Below are 23853 nucleotides of genomic sequence, written 5' to 3'. Positions count from 1 at the left end.
ATCAAATAACCAATCTAGAAAAAGAAGGACAAAGCTGTAGGCATCACACTTCCTGATTTTAAATGGTATTACAAAGCTATAGTAATCAAAATAGTTACTGGCACAAAAACAGACACATAGACAGTGGAACAGAATAGGGAACCAAGAAATAAACCCACACGTACAGTCAACTAATCTTTGACAAAGGTGCCAAGAATACACAATGTGGAAAGGATAGCCTCTTTGATAAATGGTGCTGAGAAAACTGGACAGCCATATGCAAAATAATGAAACTGGACCACTATCTTATACTATACAAAAAAATTACCATAAAATGGATTAAAGACTTGAACATGAAACCTGAAACCATAAAACTCCTAGGAGAAAACATAGGTGGTAAGCTCCTTGACGCTGGTCTTGGCAATGATTTTTTGGATTTGACACCAAAAGTAAAGGTGACAAAAGCAAAAATCAACAAGTGGGACTATATCAAACTAAAAAGCTTCTGCACAGCAAAAGAAACTATCAACAAAATGAAAAGGCAACCTATGAAATGAGAGAAAATATTTGTAAACCTGATATATCTGATAATGGTTTAATCTCCAAAATATGTAAGAAACTCCTACAGCTCAATAGCAAAAACCAAATAACCTGATTAAAAAATGGGCAAAGGACCTGAATAAACATTTTTCCAAAGAAGACATATAAATGACCAACAGATGTAGGAAAAGGTGCTCAACATCACTAATCATCAGGGAAATGCAAATCAAAACCACAATGAGACATCACCTCACACATATTAGGATAGCTATTATCAAAAAGACAAGAAATAACAAGTGTTGGTAAAAATGCAGAGAAAAGGGAACCCTAGCACTTTGTTTGTGGGAACGTAAATTAGTACAGCCACTATGGAAAACAGTATGGAAGTTCCTCAAAAATTAAAAGTAGAACTACTATATGATCCATGACTCCCACCCTTGGTATATATCCAAAGGAAATAAATCAGTATTCTGAAGAGATGTCTGCACTCCCATGTTCACTGCAGCATTATTCACAATAAGCAAGATTAGGAAACAACCTAAGTGTCTGTTGACAAGTGAAGGGATAAACAAATGTGGTATATACACACAATGGAATATAATTCAGCCATAAAAAGGAGGAAATTCTGCCATTTGTGACAATGTGGATGAACCTGGAGGACATTATGCTAAGTGAAATATGCCAGACACAGAAAGACAAATGCTGTATGATCTCACTTATATATGGAATCTAAAAAAAAGTCAAACTCATAGAAGCAGAGAGTAGAATGGTGACTGCCAGGAGGTATTGGGTGGGGGAAATGGGGAAATATTGGTCAAAGAGTACAAACTTTGATTATAAGATGAATAAGTTCTGAGGATCTGATGTACAACATGGTAACTATAGATGACAATAATGTTTTGTATACTTGAAATTTGCCAAGAGAGTAAATCTTAAGTGTTCTCAGTGTGCACACACAAAAATGGTAACTGTGTGAGGTGATGGATGTGTTAATTAGCTTGATTGCAGCAACGATTTTACAATGTATACATATGTCAAATCATCACATTGTACATCTTATATATTTACAATTTTTATTTGTCAATTTTACTTCAATAAAGCTGGAAAAATACTTCTTCAGAATAAGTAAAAATAAACAAGTGAAATTAATTTTTAAAAATGGGCAAAGGACTTACATAGACATTTCTCCAAAGTAGATGTATAAATGACTAATAAGCAGATGAAATGTTGCTCAACATCACTAATCATTAGGGAAATGAAAGTCAAAACCACAATGAAATACCACCTCACATCCATTAGGATGGCTACTATAAAAAAAATAACAAGTGTTTGCACAAATGTAGAGGAATTGGAACCCTTGTGCACTGTTGGTAGAAATGTAAAATGGTACAGTTGCTATGGAAATCAGTATGTCAGTTTCTCAAAAATTAAAAATAGAATTACCATATGATCCAGCAATTCCACTTCTGGATATGTACCCAAAATAATTAAAAGCAGGGTTTGAAGAGGTATTTGTACACCTATGTTCACACTAGCATTATTCACAATAGCTAAAATGTGGGAGCAACTCAAGTGGTATATATATACAATGGAATATTATTCAGCCTTAAAAAGGAAGGAAATTCTGACATACACTACAACATGGATGAACCCTAACAGTATGCTCAGAGAAATAAGTTAATCACAAAAAGACAAAAAGAGTAAGGTACCGAGAGTAGTCAAATTTATAGAGACAGAAAGTAGAATGGTGGTCGCCAGGGACTGGGGGAAGGGGAAATGGAGAGATGTTGTTTTAATGGGTACAGAGTTTCAGTTTAGCAAGATGAAAAGAGTTTTAGAAAAGGAGAGTGATGATGGTTGCACAACAATATGAATGTACTTCCTATCATTGAACTGTATACCTAAGAATAGTTAAGATGGTAAATTTCAGGTGTATTTTACCACAATAAAAAAATCTGGGGGAGGGAAGAGAAGGGACCATGTTTAACTAGCGAACACTAGCAGTTCCTTTCTGAGTCCAAGCCCTGATTCTTCACTTCCCAGCTATGTGAACTTGGACATGACGCACCTCTGCTGGGGTTATGAGTCAGATGGAGAAAGGAGAACTTACCATACTGTTTAGGATTATTGTGTATACAGAAACTTCACAAACTATGTCAGCACCAGGTACATGTGAGGGAATATACTCTTTTGTGTCTCTAATAAATGAATTATTTAGATCAATTGTGTAAAGTGCTGAAGACTGTGCCTAGCACATAATAAACACTCAGTAAGCGTCAGCTATTATTATTTTATCATCCTTCTGATATGGGACATAATGAAGCACGCACACCATAGAACCTCAAAGTTCCCTGCATCTAAACCCCTAGGAAGTATAACACTCAGAGGGCTTGCCACAGCCCTGCTCAATAATAATCGATTCAAGGTCTCTGTGAAGTCTGTCTGTTACAGGGCACTAGATAGCCTCCAAGGACCTGAAAGAGTTAATTAGCTTCCCTAACTGCCTTTAGGCACTGATCACAATTCAGCTAATTTAATAAGAGTATAATAACCCAGATTATTTATACTTTCAGTTGTTTAAATTGATTGTATGATAAAGTGCGGTGCTTAACAAGCACAGAGAAATGTAAGCTTACTGTAATTTATAAAGCTAAGGGATATGTTAAAAGAAAAAACTAAAATGTATGTGAAAGCATAAATAATTTTTGTGGTATAAAAGTATTGTTCAAAATAGCTAACAGAATTCTTGTACTACATGGGAGCAAGGAAGGCCAGTGACTCTTCTAGTCCTGTCCCAACCAGGTCACAGATCTTGGTCAGATTTATTTTCTGTAAGGTTTTACAGCAATTTACTAGTAATTTAGATAATTTAAAGGAAACCTTGAAGGGAAGAGTGAGAGATGGAGACACGGAAGAGAAGGGGGAGAAAGTGGGAGAGAGTGCTAGAGAGAATTAATTTCTACAAGCATCTGTGAGTCCACAGTGATAATAAATAACAGAGAGAGAAAGAGAGAGAGAGCAGGAGAAAGAGAGAGAGAGAGAGAGAGAGAAAGAGAGAGAAAGGGAGAGCTCTTCCTTATAGGAGAATGAAAGGAACTAATAAATGTAGAAGGAATGATGGAGTTTGAAAATCACTATTTTGCAAACATCATAATCGTAATTCAGGCAAGAATTGTCAATGGATGCTAAACTGGTGAGTGAGCGTTTCAGGAGGAACAGAGTATTTACATAGTCTCAAAGCATTCCCTACCAGATACTTCTTCACTGCAAAGGAGACAACAGTCATCGTACAGTGGAGACACCTGGCAGATGCCCTCTTAATCAAATGGTGAAAGTGCACATTACTGACAATGCGACAAACCTCCTGATGAGGTGCACTTGAGAAAGGCAAACAGCACCTCCCTGGAATTCCACCCCAAATGCTTCACTGGAATGTAATCATGAGGAAATATCAGACGAACTCCAGTTAAGAACTATGCTACAAAATCAATGGTCTATACTCTTCAAAAATATCCATGTCATGAAAGACAAAGGAAGGATGAGGAAGTGTTCTAGATTAAAGGAGACTAAAGACACATGGCAACTAAATGTAATGTGTGATCCTGGACTGGGGAAAAAAGAGCGCTAAAGGACATTGTCAGGACAACTGATGAAATTTGGATAGGGTGTGTAGATGAAATAACAGTCTTGGGGCCAGCCCGGTGGCGCAAGCGGTTAGGTACGTGTGCTCCGCTGCGGTGGCCCGGGGTTCTCGGGTTCGGATCCCGGGCATGCACCGACGCAGCGCTTGGCAGGCCATGCTGTGGCGGCGTCCCATATAGAGTGGAGGAAGATGGGCATGGATGTTAGCCCACGGCCAGTCTTCCTCAGCAAAAAGAGGAGGATTGGCAGATGTTAGCACAGGGCCGATCTTCCTCACAAAAAAATAAATAAATAACAGTCTTGTGTCAATGTCAAATTTCCTGATTTTGATAATCGTACTGTGATTACATAAGTGAATATCCTTGTTCTTAGGAAATCCAAATTGAAGTATTAAGGGGTAAAGGGGCATGATGTCTGCAAGGAATTCTCAAATGGTTCAGAAAAAAATTATATCTATAATATGCATACAATTTATATATGAAATATTGTAATATTACATTCAATATGTAGCATTGAATTACATAGATGGAGAGAAAGAGAATGATAAAGGAAATACATCAGAATGTTAACAATTGGTGAATTTGGGTGTAGGGTATATGAGAGTTCTTGTTACTACTGCAATTTTTTTTAAGTTTGAAATTATTCACAAAAATACAAAGTGAAAAAAAAAAAAAGATAGGATGAGTTAATATCCAAGACTCTTTCCAACTCTGAGGGTTTCTGAATTGAAATCCATTAGCAGCTTGTCCACACAGTGTGAGCCCAGGGCTCTGGCCCCTCCCCTCCTCACCAGTCCTCTCTAAACCTTTCCCCTGCCCTTTCGTCACCATTTCTGTTCTCTTGTTCCCCTTGTTTCCTTCCAATTGTATAATGTGACATAATTTCAGAGGTCTTGTGAGCTCCTCAGAGAAAGATCCTACACAATTTCAGCCAAAAGAGTAAGGAAGTCTACTAGGGGAATGAAACCTCTGCTATCTGTTTTATCCCTTCTTTTTTGCATCTAATTCACATTTCCTCTCTAGCAAGTCCTTCACCTCACAGGTAAATATGCCTTAAGCCCTTCTCCTTAAAACAAGACCAAAAGCCATCCTGGACTCACCATCCTCTCCAGCTTCTGCCCTACCTCCTCCCCTTCGTGGCTCGACCTCCGGAAACACTGCCTGTATTTGCTCTCTCTTTCCTTGTCTCCCACTCACTCTTCAACCCACTGCAAACTGCCTCTTGCCCTCACCCCTCCATTGAAACTGCTCCTGCCAAGCTCACCAGCCCCCTCCTTATAAGTAAAGCTGATGGGCGGCTATTGACCTCATATCATGTATTGGTAGCATCTGATACTGTTAACCACTGCTAGAAACACTCTCACGGCCCTCATGGCCCCAGTTCCTGAGTCTCCTCCAACAACTCTCGCTGCTGCTTCTCAATCTCCACTGTAGGCTCCTATGACTCTGCCTGTCCCCGAAATATGGATGCTCCTCAGGGTCCTTTCCTAGGCCCACTCTACATAGCTTCCATTATGTATCTTCTCAGCTCCAGCCTCATATTCCCAGTAGCTTACCTGACACCCTCACTTGGCTGTCTCATAAGCTCGTCAAACTCAACATCTCCAAATCGGAACTTTTCACTTCAGTCAGTGTTCCTTATCTCAGAGAATAGCACCACATAGACTTAGCTGGCAAGCCAGAAGCCTGCCATTCATCCTTGACTCATCTCTCAACCTGCACACCAATCACTCAATAATTCCCACTAATTCCAGCACTCCATCTCCACTGCTCTGCATCGAATCAGACCACCATTCACCATCTCCTATTCATATCACTACCGCAGCCACCGGCTGCCAGCCTCGAACCCACACTTCATTCTGCATTTGAAGTGATCTTTCTAATGCAAAAATACGATGTAGCTCTCCTGCTCAAAACCCTTCAGTGATGTCCCATGTCTTCAGCCTAAAGTCCAAACAGCTTAATATGGCTCATAAGGTCCCTCATGACAAGGACATTCTGACCACTTCCCCCCAGAAGTTCTTTTCAGTTCCTTGAACAGGCCATCTTCTCTCATCTCCATGGCTTGTTTCAAAGTCTGCCTTCTGCACACCAGACTAAGTTTTACAGCATTTGTGACTATGTCTACCTTGTCCGCCACTGTGTTCCCAACCAAGGCCCCTGCCTACAGCCAAAAGAAGCAGCTCACAGGCCCCCACTTCCATCATATGGGAACTTTGTATTCTTCCAAATTATCATCCATAGAAGAGAAGTTTTCTGTCCTCCTCCTTTGCCTGAACCTTTAGGAAACATTTTTTTGCTCAGTGGCCTAATCCAATTCTGAAATATCACTCAGTTTTGTTTCACAAATGTTTACTTTCTTCTAGATATTGGCTCAGATTTTTCTTCTCTATCCTTAGACACATCAATGCATAATTAATTTAAATTCCACTAATTCAAATTTTGCAAATATTAGACCCAATGACAAGAGTAAAATTCATTAATCCTATCACTGTGAATATTCAAATTTTTGCTAACAAGGAAAGGGAACTCTTAAACTAGAACTTATGAAATCAAGGTCATTTAACACATTTTCCTCTCTTAAATTTAATAATTAATTTTTACAAAATAGAATACTCTTTTTAGTTATGATACTTCCATTAAAGTGTAAGCCATGGTGAACTGAAGTTTTCTGTTACCTTATCTTATTTTACTTATTAAAGTATATATAATAAAATTAAAATACTTTTTGACTTTCAACTCTGAGAGAACCTATTCCAAACCAATGAAGATTGACTATATGTTTCTCTTTATTCGTTTTCACTGAGAACCATGTTTCACTTTAAATAGGTCACCAAACTGAGCCCCTGTGACTGCTAATTAAGGGACAGTATCTCATGGAATCTTCTTCCACATGCGTCTTTGGGCATGTTGTTAGAAAGGCACATGCTGTCCTCCTTCACTAGGATATTGCCCTTCATCTGTGAGCTTCCTTCTAGGTCAACTGTCTGCAGAACCTGATAAAACCTGTCACCCCAGCAACTGATAGACTAGTGTGCTGAGTTGGAAAGAGTAACCATTAAGAAATGAAAGCCCCAGAGAGGAGGTCCAGGTTCATGTTTTGCAAAGCCTGGATGAACTCTGCAAGGTACACTGGAAAAACAAGCACGTAGGTATGCACTTTGTCAGCCTCCAGTGATTTTCTGAACTGCACATCCGACTTTCCCAAGGACATAGTAATAAAACCAAAATGGCTGCCAAGAGTGTTTTCACTGATTCTGACTGGAATAGTGGCTACAAATGACAGTCTAAGGCCTCTCCTTGGCTCCTGAACCCAAACACTTCAATTTCACTTAAGCCACTAAGGCCAGGCTCTCAGTTTTAAACTCATGGTACACAGATGATGTGAATTATCAATATAGATTTAAAGACTACATGTAACTACAACACAGATTTAACTTTTTTTTTTCAACATGCTCTCATACAATACTGCTAGGAAAATGAATTGGTGAAACCTTCTGAAAGGCAATTTGGCCTGATGTTCCACTTTCCTTAAGAAGGTTCATAGAGTTTAAGTTATCAATTATACTAGGAAATAATCATAAATGGAGAAGGCCTGGGCACATAAGAATGTTCACTGAAGGATAGAAAGGTTATTTATAACAGCAACACCCAAAATATAGACATGTGCAGGAGAGGGCTAATATTTTGTGCTTGCTCTGGTCTAGGTGTCATTTTTAGCATTTTACATTTGCCAACACAATTGTTCTGAAGATTGAAACTTCAGAACAACTCTATGAATTTCCGGTAAAGAAAGGCACTTTCTGAGGCACGGAGAGGCATTTGCCCAAGCTCATGCTGGAGCTGAGAGCTGAATGCCAACAGTCCAGCTCAGAGCCCGCTCCTCCAAGTCCTATCGTGCTTTCTGACAGAGTCACTCCTCAAATATTATGTAGTGAAGTGTGTTTGTAAAAATATGGAAAAACATTTATGTTACCTGTCTAGTTAGAAAAAGAAACATGATCACAAATACGTAAATTAAAAAAAGAAAAAAAAAGAACAAAACTTTACACTTAAAAAGAGATTTTTAGATCCCAGTGTGGTATTAGTGATGACCTTTTGGTGGCGGAACTATGATTTTTCCCGGTTATTTTCTATTTTATTAAAGTAAGCATGTATTGCTTTTTAGATGGTGAAAATGATCATTTATTCCTTTTAAAGCTCTCCTGGGTTTCCTGCTCCCACCTTCATTTCCCTCCCACGTCCCTCCTCCTTGCTTCACTTCACGCTTCCAGCACAAATTTTTTTCTCCTGGGCCTTATTTCTCCCGTCTTTTATTTCTTATCCTTTTTTGTCTTTCTTTTTTTCTGTCTTCTTCCTCCTTCTCCTATATTGCTCCCTCCTCCCTTCCCCATCCCACAAGGCTCATGAGCAAAAGGAGAAAAAGCGCCCCCAGCCCTAGCCGCCTGAAGACCCCCTTCCCTCTGTACCCTCCAAATGGGTGCATGAGGGGGGCAGCGGATAGTGAGGTATTTTCTGAAACAACAATAATTTTTAGCATTGTGCTTTAGTTTTTCTAATGGCTTCTAACATTGTTGAAATAAAATTCTTTGACCTTAAAATTTGAGGCCACATAGCCAGTCATTGATTCTAGACCGCTCTGGTTTTCTAGCATTCTCGGCTTTCTGCTCCTTTCTCTGCTGTTGCTGAATGACGGGCACCTTTTGGTCTCTGTCCTGGCCGCCCTGTCTGGGGTCCTTTCCCTGCAACTCTTTTGCTTTTCCTTCTTGCTCTTCCTTCTTCCAGGCTGCACCTCTCTTTGGAGCATGATGCTGCCTTCAGACAGTCGGTTATCCTCAGGCCAGCCTTTTGCTCCCACGAGTACCTGGCTGACCGTTTTGGTGGACTCACCCCTAGGCCACTCCCACTGTCACAACCTGGTTTTCACAGGAGTAGAAGCAGCAATACTGACGCCATAAGGAGTGGAGTCAAGAGCCCCCTCCGTACTCCCAGCTCATCTCTCAGCCCCCCGGGATTCAACTCCAGACACCTGCTAACTAAGCCAGTTAGGAAGACAGGGCCTGCCGAGGCGATTCTTCCCTGAATTCTAGGCTCCTTACTTATAACAGTTTGGCTACAGATTAAGAAAAATGTTAAAGTCATCTAAACCTTCATCCACAGTTAGTAATTGTTTTTTTTTTGCCAGTTTTCTCCTCAAATCTCAATTCTTAAGTACTTGATAGTGAGGAACACAGGTAGCCTTAAAAATATAAGGCAGTTGTTTTTCCAAACGTGTCCACCTCACTCCAGTCCTTTGTCATTTCACACCCGTGTCACTGCTAGAGCCTCCTGCCCGGCCTCACTACCGGAGCCTCTCCTCTTCCTTGCTTCCTGAAGGGTGCTTTCATTCACGCCCTTCTTGGATAAAAATGCTTGCAAGTTACCTAGTTTCCAGACCCATCAAGCTCAGATGCTAAATTAAGCATTCTCTCCCCCAAAGGAAAAACAAAACCACTTTTTTTTTCTGATTGTAAAATTAATGTGTGTTCATTGCGAACAATTAAACAAATCAGGCAATATAGAAAGTGTGAACAAGAAAGTGACAAGCCCTTGTAATTTTACCTCCCAGAGGGAGATATGGTCATTCATCGGTTTGGTTTTTTGAGCTTTCATAATCCCACGTGGCCAACGGAGTCTGCCATGGCTGTCCCCTCCCCCCCACGCCTCTGGTCAGGCCCGGCTCCTCGAGCCCCACAAGCTCATGCCTACTTCTGTGGCTTTGCTTGTGGTATTCAGTCTTCTGTACTTGCTCCCATCTTCCCCTCCACCCATCCAAGTCAACTTTAACCTTTAAAAATCCAGCTTAAGGAGCTGGCCCGGTGGTGCAGCGGTTAAGCGCGCATGCTCCACTGCTGTGGCCCAGGGTTCGCAGGTTCGGAACCTCAGGCGCGCACCGAGGCACTGCTTGTGAAGCCGTGTTGTGGCGGTGTCCCATATAAAGTAGAGGAAGATGGGCACGGATGTTAGCCCAGGGCCAGGCTTCCTCAGCAAAAAATGAGGAGGATTGGCATCGGATGTTAGCTCAGGGCTAGTCCTCCTCACAAAAACAAACAAACAAACAAACAAACAAAAAATCCAGCTTGAAACCCTCCTGCTGCATGAAATTCCAAGCCTGACCAACATACAGAGTCTGAACCCTGTGCCACACAACTCAGCCGTGTAACTGTCTCCTTCTGATGCTGCATCCGCCCCCCTCAATCATATACTTTCAGGAAACTGGGATTATGCCTTAGGCTTTTCCGGAGCCTCATGACATGGTAGGCAATCAAAAATGCCTAACAGATACATATGAATAAACAGATGGTTAATTGAGTGGCTTCCTTTTAATTCAGTGAAATTTCTTTCTCAATTCTTTAAAGACTGGATTTAATTTTTTATAGGTTCCAGGGCAATAGGCTAGTGAAAATTTACATGGATATCCTGGAAACACTCTTAATCTCCCCTCCACCCATTTCCAGGGTACCTAGGAGGGGTGGGTGCCAATTAAGACGGATTTTCCCTAAGAGAGCTCTTTGGATCCAGCACAAAGCGGATGAGGTGCTGGGGCATTATTTACTGCCTGCTCACTAAACTCTCCCCCCTTCTGTAATCACTCCCTCGAGTTCACGCAATCCATGGTGCCCAGAATGATGGCACCTCCGTGAATCAGTGCTCAAATGCTGGGTGTTGCTTGAGTGTTCAGGTGAGGACTGTCCTTCTGCAGCTTCTTGGTGCAGAATGTTTTGATTGATTTAACAAAGGTTCTGATTCTGTCAAGAGTTGGGAAAGCCTTTGTGGATTTGAGGAACAATGTCCCAGGACTCCAAGCAAGAGCCCATGTGAAAGAGAAGCAGAGAACGGCAGCGGCCGGGATAGAGGAGGTTTGCAGCCCCACAGTCATCCCTGTTTTCAGATTAAAAGGTAGATGTCTGGAATTTGCAAATTGCTAACCCACAAGGGTTGCCGATTCATGCTTACCTCTCATCACATTTAATCAGAATCACACTGTCTGTTCCAATCCCCAAGGCTGCAGCTCCCTTCTTAAGAGAAAAATGACTCTGTAAAAAAAAGCGTATTTGTAATTAGTTGCATATAAAGTCAAGAACGACTCCCTTTGCTGTTTTTTTCTTTTCTCCTTTTATTTCTAATGTGTCTCTCCAAAGCCAGGATTGCTGAGAAAAGATGGCATCCTTCAGTTGGGGTTTTTTTAATTGTGGTGAAATGCACATAACATGGAATTTACCATCTTAACCATTTTTAAGTATACAATTCAGTGACCTTAAGTCCATTCACATTGTTGTGCAACTATCACTATCATCCATCTCCAGAACTCTTTTCATCTTGCAAAACTGAAACTCTGTACATGTTAAAGAACAACTCCCCATTCCTCCCTCCGGCCAGCACCTGGAGATCACCATTCTACTTTCTATCTCTATGAATTTGGCTACTCTAGGTACCTCATATAAGTGAAACCATAGATATTTGTCCTTTTGTGACTGGCTTATTTCACTGAGCATAATGTCCTCAAAGTTCATCCATGTTGTAGCATGTGTCAGAATTTCCTTCCTTTTTAATGCTGAATTATATTCATCGTATGTATACATCACATTTTGTTTTTCCATTCACCCATGAATGGATACTTGGGTTGGTTCCATCTTTTGGCCATTGTGGATGAATGGTGCTATGAACGTGGGTGTACAAATATCTCTTTGAGCCCTGCTTTTAATTCTTTTGGGTTTATACCCAGAAGTGAAATTGCTGGATCATATGGTAATCCTATTTTTGAGGAATTGCCATACTGTTTTCCATAGCAGTGCACCATTTTGCATTCTTACCAGCAATGCACAAGGGTTCCAATTTCTCCACATCCTCGTCAATAGTTGTTATTTTCCGTTTTTTGATAACAGTCATTCTGCTGGGTGTGGGGTGACACCTCATTATGGTTTTGCTTTTATTTCCCTAATGATTAGTGACCTTGAGCATCCTTTCATGTACTCATTAGCCATTTGTATATCTTCTTTGGAGAAACATCTATGCAAGTCCTCTGCCCATTTTTAAATGAGGTTGTTCGTTTTTTTTTTGTTGTTGTTGAATTCACTTGGGCTTTTGAGTGAAGATAAGACGACCCTGGAAATTGTAAATGGACCTGCTACCCCAACACACAGTAATCCAAGCCAATGTTACATACAAGGCATGAGAACATATCAAGTGCCTCCAGCAGCTATGTGTTTATGGCTCACAGACTTATATTTTGCTTCCAAGAAATTACACTCAGTTTCTCTCAAGTTCAATGAAACTGTGTGCACTCAAGAAGGAGAAATTGGCCTTAAATCCAGCACTCCATCCCAGACTTGTTGGAGGGACTATTTGCAGGTGACTCCCCAGCGTGGGGTGGGCTCAGGAAGGAGGCATCAGTCCCCGGCTTGGGCAGAACAGTGTGCGGAAAAAGGCCACACTAACAAGCCACTGCCAAATCTTTGTTTGTGCTTTTGGTTATTGATTCTGGGTAGGATTCTGAATCTCAATGGCTGTAATCACTGTGCAATTTGGAGAGCTGAAAAAGGCTAACCTAGCCCAGCTGTACTGCATCTGCCCAGCAGCCTCTTACTATTAACTACAGATCATTAAGCTGTCCAAAGGGAGAGCCGCTTCCTCAATTTACATCTCCAAAGGGTTGCTGACTGGAATTTTAAGTTATGGTTCTAGAGAGTACTCTCTCTTCAAATGCCCACTTTTGACTCATCTGAAATCTTAAATAGGCAGCATAGGAACTGTTAACACACATATTTTTAGGAGTGTGTCTCATAAGCAAGAGGAAATTATAACGGCAGCAAATAATGTAAACCAGTAAATGAGGCACTGAACAGAGGCATTTAAAAAGCCCAGTGTAGCTAAGAAGTAATGAGAAAGGGCCATTAGCCTCATTTTACAAGCTCAGAAAGACAAAGTGGACAACCGTTACCAAGATACCTGGAAACTAGGAGAGAAAACTTAATTGGGTTTGTAAACATGCGTAGCTCGCCCACCAAAAAAAAAGTATTCTCTCTTGCATAGTTAGCAGTTCCCTGGGCGACCCTGAAGAGAAAGAGCTCGGAGGAAAACAGCGCTAAGTCTGTCCCTGCCAGGGGGCGCAGAACAGAGGAGCCAGCTGCCCCACTGAGCAAGCACAACCTACTCAGATTAGGCCCCTCAGTGAATGAGCTCGTAAGCACTAAACTGCCAAATGGCAAATTGGGGATAAATAAGAGATCTGGCGCACCTGGTCAATGAGAGGAAGTCGTCTTGTTCGGTCTTAAATGAGAAAGAATAGGGATTCTCAAATGAGGAGCAATTACCTAGGATAATTGATCGCTGTTCCAAATGCCACACACTTAAAGAAAAACACATGCCCAAATAGAAAGCTGCAAGATGGAGAACAAAAGTGATACGAGGCATGAAAAAGAAAATTAGGTACCGAACACTGAGTCTGTTTATATTTTCAGGAAAAGGAGCAGGGAAATAGCTAAATGTTATCCATAAATAGCAAGGGACCCACGGAGAGGAAGGAACTAGAGAGAAAAAAAAGACACTACCTAATGAGGAAGAAACAGTGAAGACAGCTTAAATGGCATGTCTCTCTGCTGGTGAGGCAACACGTGGAGAATCATTTATTAATCCTTGGCACCACGTTTCATGGAACCACTTGTTGATGAACCAGAGCAGAGCAGCATCTGAACAGCAACCTCCTGTATGCTGAGGAGCCTGGAAACCAGGTGTCTAGAGAGAGCTCAGAGGACCCTTGGTCATGAGCAGAGGGCATGAGGGACACGTGGCATGGGTGGCCTTCGTAACTGAAGGGCTGGGCCAAGGAGGAAGTAGAGAGATAGACTACTCTGGATGGCTTTGGAAGGCAAAATCATGAACAAACATTGGAAGTTACAAGGATTCAGATGTGTCCCCAGATCATCAAGACTCTTGTAATAACCAGATGTTCATCAACAGAATGGCTGGGGAATGAGCTAATGAATATCCCGCTTACCTCCCCTGATTTTGGAAAAATAATAATAGACCCCTGATAGAATCTAGCGCTTATTTAGAACTAAATCATATTTTTATTCAAAGGTAATAGATATTAGAACCCATATGATCTTTATCTTATACTAAATGAAAAATTCAAGGTTGGTGGAAGATTAACTTCTCTCTTTTCTAAAAAAAATATAAGTAATCTACATTCAAGCTACATGATTCTGCTGACATTTAAAATATGTGCAAATAAGTATGGGATTTTATAGTTATAAAATAACTGTAATTGAAAAAATAAGCAGGCTTTCTGGGTTTGAGTGGGCTGATATTATCCAGAGTAAGAATGCATGAGAACAAGAGCATTAGGGATGGTGGGAGCACTGATTGCTCATTATTATGATTTGGAGCGGAAGGGGATCACCCAACCGTGTTCTTAGAGACTCCATATGATTCTGTGGTGATGTGGATCTGCACACACGTATTTCTGTGAAGCTGCTACCTGATTGTTCACACTCAGCTCTCTAGTTTAAAGTCACTGCACTGTGAGCTTGTGCCCTAAGTAAGCGTTAGAAGAAAGGAAGAGTGTGCACCAGGATTAAGTTGACATGAAAAGAGATCCAAGGATGATATTTGGTGACAGATGTGAACATCAGAACTCGGCATGTATTCAGTCACAGTGATCACTCAATGGAAAGTAAATATTTCCATGATTTCAGGATCCTGAGAAGAGTGAAATGAAATGTGTAATGGAAAGAGGTCATTTGAGATGAAATGACTTGACTGCGACACCTGGCTTTATTTAGGCAAGTTACTGTCTCATTCTGAGCCACTGTTTGCTCAGCTGCAAAGAAGAATTCCTCTCTGGCAGAGTTGGCATGAGAAGTGTGGGTGTCGTATGTGAAGTAGCTATGATCGCCCAGCTCTCAATGGTGCTCACAAAGTTGTGGCCCTTCTTATTCTCCCAACCTGCAACCTAATGTGATAGCATCCTCAAGTCTCCCTAGTAACCTTGAGCAGAAGTTTGAAATCCTCAAACAAAAGTCATGTCAATTTGCTTTATGTCTTAAAATAAACATATGCCATCTGTAGGTAGGGAAATCTCAAAATCATACAAGTAACAATAGAGGATCCAATCTCTCCCAGGGCTGTGAATCCTTGAGTATTGCTTTGGTATTTTGGGAGAGGGGGTACATCCATTTTAGGGAATTAATTTGCCCCCAGACATGTCCTCTGACTCACCACTCTCCCTGCTGCCTCCATCTTGCCTCTTGGACAGACTCAGCTCTTCCTCCAGGTGGGACACGAGTGGGTGGCTGGTTCTAAAAGCAATGTTCCTGCCATTTGCGGAGTGCTTACCGAAGGCCAGGCACTCTGCTCCACCCTTGACGGGTATTATTTCACTTCATTCTCCCAACAACCATGTGAACTAGGTATCGCAATCCCCATTTTACAGACGAGGAAGAAATAAAGTAGCTAATCTGAGGTCATGCCCTGCAAGGTGGCAGAGCAGGGCCTGCCATCATTTCTAGTCACTTCCAAAGCTTATGGGTTTTATCCACTAACCCAAAGAAAAGTAAAGCTATCCAGTCACTCCTGACCTGGCACTTGGAGCAAGGGAGAGTCAGTCACCCGATATGGAACATGATCTCAGGTGCACTGGGAGGGGTGACCATCCTTTCCTTGTTCTTCTCTTCTCCCCAGTGCAATGCATGGTCCTTAAGAGCAGGCACTGGGTCTGTTCTGCTCACTGCTGTCTCCCCAGGGCCGGAGGCAATGCGTGGCACATGGCAGCACTGGGTGAATGAAGGAAGACATAAAGAAAACCTCTCACTGCCCAGTGGCTGCACTGGTGCCTGACTGCCTCATTCCTTTGTCTCCTATTGCAATGGACATACCCCCAGGAGAGGCAACACTTAGGTTTTACAATCATTTACATGGCTCTCACGTTCTTTCCTGAGAGCAGGTTTTGAAGGGATTGGGTAGATAGAAAAAGGCGCTGAGGGCCCTGAAATGCAAAGGAGGTAGGTGTGCAGAGGTGGAGCAGGGGTGCTAAAGGTAAACTGAATTTAGCTTACAATTTCTCTTAATGAAAGTTCTGTCAGCTTGTTTCTGTCTAATGGGAAGCATTACATGGGAGCTATCTTTTTCCAAGCTGCCTGGGTCATGGTTCATTTTTTTTTTTTAACAGAAAGGAGATCTATTTTTGGAATTGAAACCCTCTCAAATAGTGTTGTTATGTGAAAATCATCTTTCTAAAGCAATCATGAGAATCACTTCCCCACAGAAGTGGACTGAGGCCATGAGGGGCCTGGGCAGAACATTGGTGACAGGTTCCAGGAGAGTGGGCATGAGCTGGGCCTGGCATGTGAAGAGTGGAGTGAGTTAGTTATGGTGACTGGCCTAAAAGATCCCAGTGTCTGCTATTATTTTGAAGAACATTTTTCCTATATACAATAATGCTGTTTCATTGAAGCTATTTCTGGAAGAGTTTGTGTAATATGAGTTAATAAGAGAAATTTGGAATTAAACTCATGGTTTGGGCTTTCAAAGGATTCAGAGCTAGAGATGTGAATTATTGAGCTGGGATCTTAGCTTCCCTCTAAACCTACTTTCAGGAAAGAATCTAAAACTCATCAGATTAACTTTTGCCAAGCTTTTCTATCACTGAAGTTTTGGTGAAGGTGACGAGATTTCAGCAAAGGATGAGTATTGCACTTTAAGATCCCTTTCAATTCTGAGATTTTGTGACTCTATATTTTGGAGGAAAATAATCTTGGAACTCTTTACCCATAGCTTAAATGCTATTTCTTGTTTTAACTTAGTGATATATTTACTTCTAATGTTCTTCATAGCAATACTATTTGTTTGATTTAGTCTTATTCAAAATTTCAAGGGGCCGTCCCGGTGATGCAAACAGTTAAGTGCGCGTGCTCTGCTGCGGCGGCCCAGGGTTCGCTGGTTCGGATCCTGGGCATGCACCGACGCACTGTTTGGAAAGCCATGCTGTGGCAGCGTCCCATATAAAGTGGAGGAAGGTGGGCACGGATGTTAGCCCAGGGCCAGTCTTCCTCAGCAAAAAAAGAGGAGGATTGGCAGATGTTAGCACAGGACTGATCTTCCTCACAAAAAGAAAAGAAAAAAATTTCAAGAAAAATGTTGAATTGAACAAACAGAAAAATTTAATAGCTTGTCCTCCTTATGAGCTATGGAAAGTTCTAGTCTATTTTGGTAGCCAGAAAAGAGATAGGTAGCTTTGGAGGGGTGCAATAGAGACAGAGTGAAGGATCATTTAGAAAACAAAAGATGACCCTTCCTCTCCTAAATGAAGTTTCTGGTTGGATGTGGGAAGATGACAGTTTCTCAATGCCATATCCATCTATATGGTTCTAAACACATCAAGTTATAAACTCAGTGCTCAGAATAGAAGAAAAGACAGTAACTTGACCTGGTTCAATAGATCAGGAAATTATATTAGCACTAGAATAACCAACATGGGGAAAATAGGATTTGAGAAAAGATGCTACAAGTGAATTTAGAGCAGCCATCTAGAGAGTGGTGTTCAGGTCATCCAACCCAGTAGTTGAAAGAGCAGTGTTGACATCACTGGGAAACTGAGGCTCAATGTCTGACTCAGCCATTGACTGGCTAGGAAACCTTGGGCAAAGCATCTCCCACCTCTGGGGTGTGGTTTCTTCATCTATAAAACAAGGTGGTGGTTTTTTTTTTTTTTAATTAGCTAATATTTATGTAGAGCTTCCTATGTCCCAGGCACTGAGGTTAAGTGTTTTTTAAGGCTCTCATTTGATTTTCCAAAAGTCTTGGGCCTTGGAAACTCTCAAAGAGCATGAAGAGAGACAATACCTGAAGCAGCTCCTGCCTCCGCCATTGGCCTGCCCCCCCGCCCCGACTGGATCCACACAGCAGCTCCCTCACTACCTTTCTCTATGCAAGTCAAGGGATTCAGGAAAGAAATCTCCCTGCAAAGATGGACATTGTTTAGCTGGAAGAAAAGGCATTAGAGACATGTCTTGGTAATTTTCTTTCTTCAGCCTGTGAGAGATCTATTTCTGGGACTTGTGGAGACACAATGGTTGTAAAATCCAAAAAGACTAAAGGAATAGATGGCCTGGCCTGAAGCTGGAGGGAGCTACATGAAATGATGAATGGAATGGAATGGCCCTGGGGTCTGGAGCCCAGAAGGAACTAGACATGGGGGTTGCGTTAGCTCTTAACTTGGAGCTTCAAGGGCAGGACTCAATTTTAAGGGCTCATCTGTCCGGAATGGTTTGGATCAGTGTTCAGAGAGACACTGGAGTGCTTTAAATGAGCTCTGAACGCCCCTCCAGCCCAGCCCTGTGAGATAACAGGAGGGTATTTTTGGTCGTGGGAGGGAGGAAGAGTTTAGCATCACCTTCACATTAAGAAAAAAGCTCTTGGTGGAAATTTGATTTGGGAAGGTATAAAACATTAAATCGGTTGATGAGCTGTGGTGTACCAAACTTTGTCACAGAATCTTTTAATCTGGTTTCTGCACTGGTAGTCAGGGCAGGGACCTTGCTGCTCTGGGAGTCAGGAAACCCATTTACTCCTGGCTCTACCTACCTAGCTAACTGTAGCCTCTTCATTTTTAAAATGCTGATAACGATCTCTGTTCTGCCTGTCCCACAAGGTTGTCGTGACAGTCGAATGAGCTTACATGTATTGGAAACATAATGGAAACCATCAAATAGTCACCAGATATAAGGCATTGTACATTAGAAAAGTAGTTCATCTGTCAAAAATAAGCTTCGACTTAGAACAAATTGATATTTTAGGAAACGTTTATAATTCAAATGTTCTTTCATAATTATGTGCATGGATAGAGATGCTAGAAGGAGAAGGGAGAATCAAATGGTTGTTGTATAGCTGAATCACCTTTCTGTCTCTTGGAAATGAGGAAAGAGACTCCAAGTTTGCAATATCAAGAAAAGAAGGCATAGCAAAATTATTCTCAGACCACATGATCTGGGCTTTTTGAGCAACGTTAAGTCCATTTACATCAAGCTTGAGTCCAAGAAGCTCATGTAGAAACCAGAGAGCACAGGACAGCTTGCTGGTAGAGACAACCTCATTTCAGGTTGTGGAAACAGCATGAAAGCCAAAGGAAAAAGGTGCCCAATATAAGATCACCTGGGCTTTTTTTTGGGGGGGGGGAGGAAGATCAGCCCTGAGCTAACATCCATGCCAATCCTCCTCTTTTTTTGCTAAGGAAGACCGGCCCTGAGCTAACATCTATTGCGAATCCTCCTCCTTTTTTTCTTTTTTTCCCCTTTTTCTCTCCAAAGCCCCAGTAGATAGTTGTATGTCATAGTTGCACATCCTTCTAGTTGCTGTATGTGAGACACCACCTCAGCATGGCCCAACAAGCAGTGCATCGGTGCGCGCCCGGGATCCGAACCAGGGCCGCCACTAGCGGATCACACGCACCCAACAACCAAGCCACGGGGCCGGCCCCCAGCTGGGCTTTTTGAGACTGAGAATATAGTAACATTTAACTATTTAGGGATCCAAATCCACTTCAGGGAAATAGTACTTGGAAAAAAAGTTACAACATGTTTTTCTACCCTTGGAGAAGTTGAGAAATGAAAGTTATCTCATGGTGGGGTACCAGGCTTGATAGGCTGAATAATGCCCTCACCCACAAAGATGTCCACATCCTAATCCCAGAAACCTGTGAGTATGTTACATGATATGGCAAAAGGGACTTTGCAGATGCAATTAAATTAAGGATCTCGAGATGGGAGATTATCCTGGGTTATCTGGGTGGCTCCAATGTCATCACAAGGGTCCTTATAAGGGAAAGAGGGAGATAGGAGAGTCAGAGCCAGAGAAGCAGACATGGTGATGGAAGCAGAGGTCAGAGACAGAGAGATTTGAAGATGCTCCACTGCTGGTTTTGAAGATGGAAGAAGTGGCCATGAACCAAGGAAGGCAGGCAGCCTGTAGAAGCTGGAAAAGGCAAGGAAATGGATTCTCCCCTACAAACTCTAGAAGGAAGACTGACCCATTGTAGATTTCTGACCTCCAGGACTGCAAGATAATGAATTCATGTTGTTTTAAGCCACTAAGTTTGTGGTAATTTGTTCCCGCTGCAATAGGACAGTAAAACATTAGATAATTTCAGGCTGTAGTCTTCTCTGCTAAATTTGACCCCAATAAATTGAGGAAGGGCATTAAAAAAATAAAATTCTCCAACATGACTAAAAACAAGATGCTAAAGATAATTTGTTAACATAAATAATTAGTTTCCTTTAATTCTATGGCTACTGCTGTGGTTGTGAATTGTATTCACTGACTTCCAATCTGTACTTGCTCTGTTTCCTTGTTATGAACTTACAGACAATCACACACACAGACACACACACACAACCACTTAAAACAGGAAAAAGAAAAGTTCCATAGTAGATCTGAGGTCCACTCTGACTCCCTGCTTCTCCTGACTGATATCTCCTTATAAGGAACCCCTAGTCTCCCTATAGGCCATTCTCTCCGCCCCCCACCTCCTACTTCCCCTACCATCAGAGGGCTTCTTGATCTTCTCTGAGGCAATCGTTTTCCAGACCCTTGGCTACTTTGAGGCAGAGATCATGAAGGAACAATCTCAGGAATTACACGGCAGGTCAAGCTTACTAACGCCTGTCAAGAACATATCTCTGGTCCATTGCTGGATCTGTGTGGCAGGAGACTTTGGAACCAAGACATTGCTCAAACAACTGCAGTGGGCTTTGAGCTTGTGTGCTGCTTTACCCTGGCACGTGAGAGAAAGCTAGAAAGCTTAGCAGGCTAAAGCTGTTTAGCTCAACAGCTGAACAGGATGGGCCATTGTTTCAATGCCTTGGTGGTAGTAGGGAGAATGGCATTAACTCTTTGAAAGCCAAGGAAGGAATATGAAGTACTATGCCCTGGCATTCAACAAGGAAGACCCAAGCTCTCAGCGTCCTGCCTGGCCAGCAACCTGGAGGTAGATGGGAGCCTATGCTTGGCTGAGACAGATCTAGCCCAGAGATCAGATGTGACAGACCACTAGGCCATTGCTCTACAGTGATAAAACCCCTGGTTAAGTCTGCCAAAGGTTAACCTTAAATGGCCCAAGGCACCATGGAAGTAGAATATCTGATCAGAATTTTCAAACAGAAAGACTGTATCAACAGGATAATTTGGAGTTTTGAGTTATGTAGGCACAGCGTCAATGGTTCAAATGAGTTCATAGTCACTCTGCCCTCTCTCCTCCTCCCCTTCCCCCCAACAGGCAACATTATTACACAAGAATCAACTGTAGGACCTAGAGGTAAAAGCATTCTGCTTTCTCTTTGAGGGTTTTCCTGAATTTCAATGAGAAAGGAGGACATCTCATTGTACCACTCAGCCATTCTCTCCCCTCATTCACTCCCAAGAAGCATCTTCTGGAAAGAGAATCTCTGGGGATAAAGCACTTCCAAATATCATTCCTTCAACTTAGGCTTTATGGAATATACCCTTAAACTTGGAAAGAACAGAAACACATACATGCTCCGAGGTGAAGGCAATGAGCCTGGGAACTGCGGCCATTCCTTTCTCCTTGACTTCTGGGAACATCTTAAAGCGTGCAATCAGCATGGCATACATGTTAGATATGGCGCCACCTAAAGGGCACAGCAACACACAGTTACCTTTTCTAGTCATTATCAATATCACTTCACACGCAAGACACATTGCTTATTTCTGCTGACCTAGAGTCCTCCTTGGATACAGAAGACCTTCTTATTGGCTATTCTTTGACCTGAATCCTCCGACTCAAGCATTAGCTAAGAGGGTCCAGAGAAGGAGCATTGGGCCCAGCCATAGGGCAGATGCTACCCCATCTCCACACCCCATCTCTGTAACTAAGGAGAACTGCAGTTGATGCTGCTCTTGCTGGAAGCCCTTTGAAGAGGCTTTTAAGAACTAAGAAATTGTGGTCTTCCCTTCCCAGCTTGTGAGTGTGGTCATTCTGCATTAAGCCTGTGAAAATCCTACTTATATCCTGATGGAGAAGACATTTCTTTTCATTTCAACTCATGCAATGCCTTGCACTTGGACTGAGACAAATTGGTTGCTGTTAATGACACGGATTATTAATCAACAATTCTTACAGAATGAGGATATACATTCAAGCCCATCTCGTCATACTCATCTGCTAATTCCCCCCAAACAGTTCTTCCCTTTCAAAGACATCATTGAAATATAATTGTAATCACTAACAAAATCTTATTTCATAATGATAGGAAAACACACAACTAAGGGAATTTTTAAGTCCATCTTGAATTTCTTTTCCTATGTTGTCCTAAGATTGTCAAGGATTTCATATCATAATATTTGTATTTTGTAAGTAGAGTGTCATTTGACAAGCAAAAAAATGAGCTTTTCCCCAAGATTGTTGAAAGGTTTAGGATTTTTGCTGTCCAGGGAAAAGACAGATTGTTGTGTATGCAGATGAATATGCTGGCATGGGAGTTGTGAGGACATGAGGCAGAGCGAAGGTATTATCTCCCCTTCTCACCCAAAGGCGGACACACCCATGCCCTGCCAACATGTGGGTGCTTTGAGTTCCCTTCCCCTCTGGTGGTTGAGGAGCAAAAGGGTTCTGTGCTAAATCGAATGGCCATGAACTTTGCCTCATGAGCCCTGGGCTCTGATGCAAGCAGGCAGCCTGGTATAGAGACTGGCTCCATCACCCAGATCCAGACCCTGGCTCTGTCATCAGTCAGAATGAGGGCAATTCCTACCTCTTCTGGACCCCAGAGGCTTGGGATAAGCAGAATCCAGGTCAGGCCTGCTCTGAGCAGACACCTTGTCTAAAAAGCTGGCTGTGGAGGAGGCTGCTCTGTAAGGGACCACCTTTTTTTTTTTTTTTTTTTTTTTTTTTTTTTTTGTGAGGAGATCAGCCCTGAGCTAACATCCGCCAATCCTCCTCTTTTTTTTTTTTTGCTGAGGAAGACGGCCCTGGGCTAACATCTGTGCCTATCTTCCTCCACTTTATATGGGACGCCGCCACAGCATGGCTTACCAAGCAGTGCGTCGGTGCGCGCCCGGGATCCGAACCAGCGAACCCCGGGCCGCCGCAGCGGAGCGCGCGCACCCAACCGCCTGCGCCACCGGGCCGGCCCCAGGGACCACCTTTTAAAGGTACTTCTACTCTAACTCATGGTTTCTGGAACTCTAACTTCTGGCACTTAATAATATTTTGGGCTGGATAATTCCTTGTCGGGGGACTGTCCTGCGCGCTGTAGGATGTTTAGCAGCATCCCTGGCCTCTACCCACCAAATGCCAGTAGCACTATGCCCCCCGCCCCAGGTTGTGACAACCAAAAATGTCTCCAGACATTGCCAAATGTCCCTTGGGGGGAAAATAGCCCCCAGTTGAGAACTACTGCCCTAGATGTTCTTCTAAGAGAGGCTGGGGAGAAAGGAGGGCAGGAGAAAGGGGAAGACGTACACAAAGAGAGTGCGTTTCACAGTACAATTATCGAAGAAGCTTCCAGCTCTGCCTTCCCACTCAGTCATTCTCTCTCTAAACGTTCAGCAGAACTGACAGGGATGAAGAGGCTTCTGGGCCTCTGGACGGAGCAGCCTTTTTTGTGCAACACAGGCATGCGGACAGATGCGTGAGCCTTGC

At 42.4% G+C, this 23853-nt stretch overlaps 1 protein-coding gene across 1 annotated transcript in view; it reads right to left on the bottom strand.

The window, feature by feature from the left end:
* The window catches only part of GAD2 (glutamate decarboxylase 2), a 72713-nt gene that overhangs the window by 38759 nt on the left and 10101 nt on the right, over window positions 1-23853 (bottom strand). The window contains exons 7-8 of the mRNA XM_058532641.1: window positions 21726-21841; window positions 11157-11236 (exon numbers count right to left, since the gene is read on the bottom strand). Of these exons, the coding sequence (XP_058388624.1) occupies window positions 11157-11236; window positions 21726-21841 (196 nt within the window). The remainder of the gene's footprint in view (window positions 1-11156; window positions 11237-21725; window positions 21842-23853) is intronic.

Source organism: Diceros bicornis, chromosome 36 (genome assembly GCF_020826845.1).
Source record: "Diceros bicornis minor isolate mBicDic1 chromosome 36, mDicBic1.mat.cur, whole genome shotgun sequence".
Lineage (NCBI taxonomy): Eukaryota > Metazoa > Chordata > Mammalia > Perissodactyla > Rhinocerotidae > Diceros > Diceros bicornis.
This window is presented reverse-complemented; position numbering and strand designations above follow the sequence as displayed.